This window comes from Solanum dulcamara, chromosome 12, assembly GCF_947179165.1.
Source record: "Solanum dulcamara chromosome 12, daSolDulc1.2, whole genome shotgun sequence".
Lineage (NCBI taxonomy): Eukaryota > Viridiplantae > Streptophyta > Magnoliopsida > Solanales > Solanaceae > Solanum > Solanum dulcamara.
In genome coordinates this window covers 25,125,138-25,134,483 of record NC_077248.1, presented here as the reverse complement: position 1 = coordinate 25,134,483, position 9,346 = coordinate 25,125,138, and the positions used below count along the sequence as shown (strand labels likewise).

General features: G+C 33.9%; 1 protein-coding gene across 5 annotated transcripts; it reads right to left on the bottom strand.

Moving 5' to 3' along the window:
- Positions 1–2,075: 2,075 nt before the first annotated feature.
- Positions 2,076–8,147, bottom strand: LOC129876646 (ABSCISIC ACID-INSENSITIVE 5-like protein 7). 5 transcript variants are annotated; one of them, XM_055952133.1, is made up of 6 exons: positions 8,093–8,147; positions 7,601–8,009; positions 5,059–6,156; positions 4,310–4,381; positions 4,201–4,230; positions 2,076–3,070 (listed from the first exon to the last, which is right to left on the bottom strand). In XM_055952133.1, exons 3-6 carry the CDS (start codon positions 6,124–6,126, stop codon positions 2,927–2,929), a joined length of 1,314 nt encoding a protein of 437 aa, XP_055808108.1. In that variant the 5' UTR covers positions 6,127–6,156; positions 7,601–8,009; positions 8,093–8,147; the 3' UTR covers positions 2,076–2,926. The 5 variants fall into 5 exon arrangements, 3 of the variants coding, with proteins under 3 accessions (XP_055808108.1, XP_055808106.1, XP_055808109.1); XR_008763393.1 differs by lacking the exon at positions 2,076–3,070 and adding exons at positions 3,842–3,860; positions 4,461–4,727 and having other exon boundaries at positions 7,601–8,111; XM_055952131.1 differs by lacking the exon at positions 8,093–8,147 and having other exon boundaries at positions 7,601–8,089.
- Between the last annotated feature and the right edge of the window lie 1,199 nt (positions 8,148–9,346).

Here is a 9,346-nt window from a genome sequence, read left to right as displayed (position 1 = left end):
CATCACGTTAGAGAATTTTAAGAAATGGTTTACGTGTCCCCCTTATACTTTTAAATTTTAAAATTAATATAAAATCTGAAAATAAAAATAAAAATTACAAACATAACTAGTTTTTAAAGTGAGGGTATTTATTATTTTTAAAATTTTAAAAACAAAAAAACTGCATCACGTTATTTAGTGGAGAATTTTAAGGAGTGAATATGGTTAATATAAAAGAGTAAATCATGTTTTTTTACTCCTTTTTAATAGCAACGGTCAATTTTTGTATCATATTTTATTTTTTATTATCATAATCCTTTAAATCTTATTTTTAATATTGATGATTTTGACTTCGTCAAATGAGATTAAATAAAAAATAAACTTGATTAGAGTAATTAAATTTTTTTCTGGTATATTAATATTTCAAAAAATTTGAAAAATCTTCCCTCCCTTTTTAAATTTCAAATTTTGAAAATTTTCTCTTCATTATATTTTTAATCCTCCTTTCTCTCTCCTTCTTTCTCTTTTCAAATTTCTCTCTCCCTCATCCTTCTTCTCTTTTCTCTTTCTCTCTTACTCAATTTTTTTCTTCTTTTTCTTCTTTTTTATCGTCTTTGTTGCCGTCGTTATTGTCGCCGACATTCATCAATTTTCATTGCCCTCTTTTTGGTCTTTATTTTTATAACATATTAGAAATATGTTGCAGTATGTTAGCAATGTGTTGCAACAGGTTGCAACAGATTAGCAATATGTTGCAACATATGTCGTCATATGTTAGATATGTCACATCTGTTGCAACAGATATGGCACATGTTGCAACAACTTAAGCAGTTGTGATGTGAAGGAGAGGAAGGTTATGATGGCAAAAAATATGTTGATATTGGTGGTAAGTGATAACAACGAAGGTGGAGGTGGTGATGGTTGCAGTGGCGACAGTGGAAGAAAAGAGGGTGGCAACGGTGGTGGTGATAGAAGACGAGGAGGTGGTGGTGTGGAGAAAGAAGAGAAAGAATTTGTTGTGATGGAGGTGGCGACGACAACGAAGGTGGAGGTGGTGGTGGTTGTGGCGGCAACAGTGGAGGAGAAGGAGATGGCAACAGTGGGTGTGGTAGAAGATGAGGAGGTGGTGGTGATGGAGGAAGAATTGGTGATGGTAGAGGTGGTAACGACAACGACAGAAAGGGAGAGGACGGCGGCGGCAGAAGAGTAGGGTGGGAAGGGGGAGAAAGGAGGGGTGGGATAGGAAAGATTGAATTTTTGTATAAATAATAAAACTTGAGGGTTTTAAAATTAGTGTCATTAGGACTAATCTTAGAAATGTTACCTCTACTCAATAATTAAGACTTGAATCACTTTTTCTTAATTTTGAAACTCTTTTGTCACCCTTAATTTTCCCAAGTCACTTGGCATTTTTTAAATAATGCTCTAAAAAAATAATTAAATAAAAACAGAAATTTTAATCTAACTATTTAAAATAAGAAAAAATTGAAAAATGACAATTGAGGTGTGTCGCTAAGATATCGATCATAGTTTAGGGAGTACTTATGTATTATCCCATTACATTACAATTTTTATTTTATTTATAACATAGCTATAAAAATTATATACACATGTAATGTTAGATTAATTAATTCAATTTGACTTCTTTTATATAAAGTTAAGTCAAATCAAATTAATTAGGTTCGAATTTTTTTTCCAACGCCAAACCAAACTACTAATCATTTTTTTCTCCCAAATTATCGATTTTGTGCGGTTTAATGATTTTCTTTCTACACTACTGCCATTCTCATCTTCCTCTGTCTTTTGCATCACATTCACGTTAATTAATGAATTTTCGTTACTGATAATATGTTGTGTACTAATTATCTTCATCGATTAAAAAGAGAAATAATAAGGGGGAGAGGGGGATAGAAAGAGAAATAATACTCCCTCTATTTTAATTTAATAGTATTTGATTTTGACTTGATAGAAAATTTTTAAAAAGTAGAGAATATTTTTGAATATTGTGATCATAAATTAAAGATATGTTGAATGTACCAAAATGCCTTTTAATTTTGTGATATTAAATATGTTAAGTGAAAGTTGAAATTAAAGAATTACCAAAAAATAAAAAGATATTATTTTTCAAAGAGACTAAAAATAATGTAAGACAAATACCCGTGCGGCTAAGTTTTTACCAACTGTTTTAGAGGTTCTTTTTGGAAAAGAAAAAAGCACACAGAAGCAAAAAAAAGGATTCCCTCTTCCCCCATGCCACCATCCACCTTACAACAAAAGAAGACTTAACCAAATAATGATACCTTTCCTAGAATTTGATCTAAAGGAAGTAACCTGACAAGAAATGGAATGACTTCCTCCCTAGACCATAGACCTCAGCAAGGAAGCTGTTTCAAGACCATTTTATTTTGAGTTAGCAGCTTTTGATATAATGTTTGAGACTATCTTCAGAATTCAACAATCCCACTAATTCAAGATGGACAATAATTTCATGTACCAGCATTTATCTGATATTGAGGAACCTGATGATAGTGATTTCTATCTCCTAGATTATGATAATCAAGAAGAGGATGATTCCAACTTCATATACATCATAAACACAATCTTAAGTGGCACTGCTCGTCTCAACGTCCTCTTACCCACCGCCACAATCCTTGCTTTCACCATATTTGCACCCATACTAACCAATGATGGCCAATGCAACAAGTTTGAGCAATGGATGACAGGGATTTTCTTGATCCTATCGGCTGCTTCTTGCGTGTTTTTCTCCTTCACGGACAGCTTCAAATCAGCTACAGGGAGACTGCATTATGGGGTGGCAACTTTCAATGGCATTTGTACTTTTAATGGAAGGAGGATTAAGCCCTGTGTGCCAAGAGATTATAGACTTAGATGGTCTGATATCTTCCATGCATCACTTTCTTTGATTGCTTTCCTTACATTTGCAGCATCACATACTGATGTGCTGCAGTGTTATCATTTTGTTGTTCCAAGAAAGGTCATCAATACTGTTCCATTGGTGATTGGATTTGTCATTAGTCTTCTTTTTGTGATTTTCCCTTCTAGGAGAAGAGGAATCGGGTATCCCTTCTTGCTGCAAAGTGATGTATAACGCAGAAAAACTGAGCTGTTGTTCTTCAGTATGCATGAAAATCGAGAAAATGTAACCCCCAAAAAAACTTTATTCCAAGTGTTTTATCTAAAAGTTGTTAGAAGTCATGTTTTAAGACTTTTCTTGAACTATAATTTGATAGATGATATTCTTGGCACTCTTGTGTTGTGTTCTCGAATCAATGTAGGCTGGTTTCTGCTACATAACTTTCTTTCTTGAACTATAAGCCAACACTTAAGTCCTCCATTTCTTCTCTTTGATGAGCAAAATGGCACAACCAGCAGGTCATAAATAGGTTATTAAAAAAATACATCCAGATAATGTTGGCAACCTGATTCATGTGATGATCTAACTACATTCTCTCTCTCCCCCCCCCCCCTCCCCCCCCCCCCCCCCCTCCCCCCCATGCAACTACTGTAATTCAAACAAAAGGCAGATAAAGCAGAAACTTTGTGCAAGAAGCTAATAATAATAATAATATACAAACACTAGGACATGCCATCCTCATTTATATACATCTACCAACAATATGGTGAAAAAAGATCCAAACCAGATCACACAACAATAACATACCCAATATAATCCCACAAATGCGGGTCTGGGGAGGGTGGTGTGTACACAACTTTACCCCTACTATTCACATATAACAACTCTTTCCACGACTCTTAACTATTCTCTAAAGTTGTATGCTGGAGGTCTACCAAGGTCCTGTCAGTGTCCTTCTCAAGCATCTCAACTTACTTCCCCATGACATATTCATTTTTTCCAATAGCTGCATTTTGATAGAACGATAATCAAGATTAACTGATCACATGCATTTGTCTCAGTTTCTCACGTAGAAAACATTCACTTTTATTATTGTGACATCCTTGCAAGTGATACCATTTTCACAAGAATGTATGATTACGCCATTCACTCAGGAAACATGATGACAAGCATAGCTAGTTTCCTTGAAACTTTGATCTATCTTCTGATTCACTAGCTAATTAACCTATGGATCATATTCTATCAACTTACCATCTCTGTATTTGTTCAATAATTAAGCAGGAAAGGTAGGTAGTTATTGACTCACAGAAAGAGGTACTCGTTAGTTGTAAAATAGGCCACACTACCTGATTTTTCCGCATGTGGATAAATTCAGCCTGCGTGAAAAATTCAAATGCAAACAGTTATTACAATAACTTTCTTGTAGTGGTGCAGTGAATTTCAATTTAAACATACCTGCTTTTCCTGCAACTCTTTGTTAATTTCTTTAAGCTTCGCCACTTCAGCTTCCAACTCTAAAGTATAGGCCTGTCATACCGAAATACCATAATGGAGTCATTCAAACAAAATTCAAGTGTATAGATATGTTACTGTCAGTGTCTCTTACTCCTCAGTCTCAAAATTACACCAAGTTATAACTTAGATTCAAGATCCTAAAGCTTCAGTGAAAAGCATACACACTTCCCACAAGTCAACCTGCAAAGTTAAATGTATTTGCTTCATAAGGTTATAGATGATGAATCCTTATGTCAAAGTTCTTTATGTATCTGTCTTTTCCGGGATAATGTTATGTTATCAGCTTTGTTGAATGCAGATTTACCGATGTTGAACCTAAAGCTTCAGTGAAAAGCATACACACTTCCCACAAGTCAACCTGCAAAGTTAAATGTATTTGCTTCATAAAGTTATAGATGATGAATCCTTATGTCAAAGTTCTTTGTGTATCTGTCTTTTCCGGGATAATGTTATGTTATCAGCTTTGTTGAATGCAGATTTACCGATGTTGAACAACTACAAATGCATTTCCAGCTCTCTGGTAACCAGAGAAGATGCTCATCGAGAGGCATACAAATGTTTATTATAATGCTGTCAGTAAATTTCGTTATGTTTTTCTGAATTGCATGAGTCAGTTGTATTGTACAACAGCATAAACCCAAGAAACTTTAAAGTAACTTCATATGTAAAATATCGACATGTGAGTTCACCTGCTTCCGAGCCCTTGATCTTGCTGCGGACTCTCTGTTCTTAATCATCCTCTTACGCCTTCTTTCCACAACTTTTTCCAAAGAGCTGCATGATCTCCTCCCTCTCCCACCTTCATTAACTGCATAAGGTGAAGGGGAAAGAGATGACCTATCCATATTGTCCATAGAAATCATGTCGGATGACAGTTGATTTCCAGGGGGTCCTCCTTTTGCTGGTGTTAGCGTAACTCCACTACGCAATCCTGCCATGCCTGTAACTCCATCCTGCATAGCACCGCCTTTAACAATAGTAGTATTTACAGAACGACTGAACGTGCTGACAACAGGAGCCCTTGCCCCTGGGCTAGCCAATTGGCAATTGTTCCCTAATTGCATAGGAGATGCAAAGGCAACATTCGTTTGCTTGGGAATAAGAGGTTGTCGCTGCTGATGCTGTTTTTGGGAAGATTTGGCACTAACCACATTCAATATGTTACTCTCAGCAAATTGATTACTCAAAAGTCCGGGGCTTCGAGTTGGTTGCTGAAAAGCGATGTTCAGTGCATTGTTGCTGGTACTCAGTTGTCCTAAACCACCGTTGAATCCAACGTTGTTTGAGGTTCCAGTTGGTTGCTTATCTTCTCTCACCACTCCTGCTCTGAACAAAAACTCCTCCAACGTTATTTCACCCAAATTAGATTGTTTCTGTCCAAGATTGGAACTAACTGTTGTCTCATTCTGGAAATCTCTCCATACTTCATCCACAGTCCTCTGACTAAGTGTCCGTGGCAGTGTTAAAGAACCTTGTCTTTGAAAATTTCCCGCAGCCATACTCCCCTCTCCAACACCAGCAGAAGATACTAAGGCTTGAGAGTCTTCAGCTGTCGAAATATTCTTCAAGAGGTCCTCTAAATTCATTGATCCAAGATCTTTTCCAAGACCACGGGTACTCTGGAGCTCCTCAAATGTCAAGGAGTACATGGAAGATTGTCTAGCTAAAGGAAAATTACCACTTTCCATGGACTTCTCGGCATTGCTCTCTGTCTGTGGCGTATCATTAAAGTTCTTGAAGTTCAAGTAAGATCCCATTATACAAGAACTCTCTAGGGAAATTGAAATCTGATCAAAGGTTCAGTAATAAGATCATTATCAGGAAAAACTAGACTTAGAATGATACTATATCCTCAGCATTTTATGGAAGACCTTTGCCGCAATTCAAACAGTAGTAAGATGCAACCTTACTTCACTATAGCTTTAAAGAACTGAAAATCAGCAACTAAGAAAATGGAGTTATTTGTACAGATCATGGTCTTGACATCAACTCACTCCAGGGCACTCTTCAATGACCAAAGACGAATAATAAATATCTCCAAAGGTCATAAAACTATGAAGAATTATGTAGCAAAGTCATTTAACTTTGTTTTGCATCAATAATGTCACTCAACTTTGCCTCATTATCTCTTATAAAATCACTCAGCCAAATCTTTCATCAAAAAAGCTCATTTACCCCCTTGACATTTGGATTTGGGAAACAATACCCCTTCACATTTTGAATGAGACAGTAAACTCCCATAATTAAAATTTAAAATGACTAATTCTGTTTTGTAAATTGAGCTCAATGAAAATTAAGTTGTATTGGTAATGATTCTTGCCTCGAAATATATCAAAATTTGCATGGTTGATCAAAAAATTTAAGCTACTTGTTGAGTAATTTTCTTTTGGAGCCTCAATGTCTAAAAACTCCATGTTGACTTAGGACTCTAAATTGAATGAATATTTTTCGTAAGTATTTAACTTTCAAAGTGAAGCAGGTATTATTTCCCAAATTCAAAATGTTAATAAAATGGATTTATTTGATTAAATATTTAGTTGAGTAATTTCATAAGAGAATATTTTAAGTTGAAGTTAAATGATTTTACTACCTAATATCTTGTAGTTGAGTGACTTTTTTTTTCCACTGCACCCTACCATTCAAGATCAATAATACGAATATATTATCACAACCAAGAATCTCGATTTATCAGTTGTTTGCAATCTCATTTTGAACTTGTAAGAAGTCCTATTAAAACCAAGAAATATAGGCCCGCCTGCCATCCACACCAGAATAAATAGAGTCCAAAAAGAAAAAAATAATCAGTGAAATTTAGAATATTAACACAATCTTCTAATTTCAAAAAAACAAAACATGTATCATGCAAAAGGTTTGATCTTTATTTTTATTTTTTTCGTGTGCAAAAAGGCTTGATCTTGCCTCGTTATATTTATTCCTAGCAGTATTAGACAAAAGATGTGAAAAAGCAAGCTCATCTAAATCCAAAAATGAGCTAAAAGTTTTTCCAAAAAAATAAAATTAAAAAAAGCCCAAAAAGAACAAGCAATTACATATTACTACACCACCACTCTAATCTGAAAAAAATAAATCAAATTGAAAGCAAATATGAAAAAGCAAGTTCATTTAATTAAATATTCATCCAAAGGAAAGAGAGAATAAGAAGTTGAAGAAAATTAATAAGAATACCCAATTAACATTCTAACAAAGATTAATCAAAATAGAAAACTTCACCTTTTTGAACAGTAGAGAGAGAGAGAGAGCAAGCGTGTCGATCCCTTCTTCTTCGCTAAGTTTAAGGCATGTTAGAATCGACAAGTGTCTCTCTCTTTAAAACTGAATTGGGAGACATGGTGTATGATCAAAACGTGGGCCAATAGAGAATAGTATTTTCTCTATTTTCATTTTAAAAAATAATCTTTTTTTGTTTCAGCATATTTTAATTTCAGTTGTGTTTCCTTGATGTGCGAGCAGCTGGTTATTGGTGCCCGACAGGTAGTCGATTTGTTGTTTTTATTTGTGTTCTTCACTGCAGAAAGAGAGAGACATAGTACGCAAGCTGACAAAGAGGTAGGGTGCTCATATAACTTGTTGGGACTCCAAGGTGGTGGTGCTCAAAAATTACTTCTTTTCAAATTATCATCTACAAATATAAATGAGAGCAAAATAATGAAATTTTCAAGAACAAATTCACATATTTTAAGTTATAAAAAGATATTCACTTACTATTTTGAAATGGAGGGAATATTAATTTGTTGATAGATGCGAGCTATAGTATCATCGATGATTCAAATGAATTCAATAACTTTTAAGTAGACTTTATATTAAAATATCAATATATATAATTATTTACGTTTGAATCCACATACAAAGATAAGAGAACGGTTCAGTGATACACATGTGGCTTGCAAAGTCTCTATCTTCATGAGACGTGGGTTTGAAAATCAAGCAAACTAAAGAGCAACTTTCTAATCATTCAACTTATTACACGTGTTAATTATCGACCGATCCACCTCAAGTTTCTTTGTAAAAGAAAAATTGAAAATTTGTTAATCATATCTCACTCTCTCTAATACTGCATTTTTTTCTTCACTGCTATTTTTTTCCCACTGAATTTTAATATATATATATAATGGTAGCATTTGCTAAATTAGCATAATTCTCTCGGATTCTATATTATTGAGGCTTCTTCATCACATGCAACAGATTTATTTTTAGCTACATTGTGGTATTTTAACTTTGCTCTATTAAAATATCGACTGAATCTCAATATTGCAATTGATTATTGACTCATTGTTGATGCTATTCGGTGAACATTCATCCTTTTTTTTCTTGTGAATTATTACCTCTTTATTCATTCATTCAGTTTCTGAGTAAACTTATGATTTCTTGCTTGAAAAAATTAATAGTGCTTAGCTCTCTGTCCTTTTTTGGCTTTCAAAAATGCACATTGTTCATTTCATTTCAAAAATGTAATTTTCTTTTTCTTTTTAAACTTATTTAGACTTCGTGGGCTATGGTAATTTTGCATTCACATTGTTCATTAATTTTGGGGTCTACCAGCTTACATTTTTTCTACTAATCATATTTTGTAGATTTTTATTTCTCAATATATAATATTGTCATTATTTGTACTTTTTATTTGGTTGATATATAGCATTTCAAATTTTTGATTTTACATAAAGATGTGTTCAAAGAGCTCAACATTGTCTGATTCAATTATAGTATTGTCATAAATATTCAGATGTTCAGACTTATGAACAAAAAATTGACATGTTTTACTATTTATAGCATATCCAATTAAAACACAATTTACAATTTTGGGTCCTATTTTGACCTTTTTGGCTATAGGAATTTAGAATTTGCATATACATTCCTATACTTTAAAATATTTCAAGTTGGATTTTCTTCATTTTCATTTCTCATATGGAATAGATTGTGTCTTGCTATGGGGCAATCGATTGAGCATTGGATTTGCTG

What these genes read in the sequence shown, in the direction of transcription:
- LOC129876646 (XM_055952133.1), bottom strand. Translation starts at nt 6,126, where the DNA reads ATGGGATCTTACTTGAACTTCAAGAACTTTAATGATACGCCACAGACA. An exon ending in GATCAAGGGCTCGGAAGCAG is followed by an intron (nt 4,382 to 5,058) that starts GTGAACTCACAT and finishes TCGGTATGACAG; the next exon opens with GCCTATACTTTAGAGTTGGA. An exon ending in AAGAGTTGCAGGAAAAGCAG is followed by an intron (nt 4,231 to 4,309) that starts GTATGTTTAAAT and finishes TTTTTCACGCAG; the next exon opens with GCTGAATTTATCCACATGCG.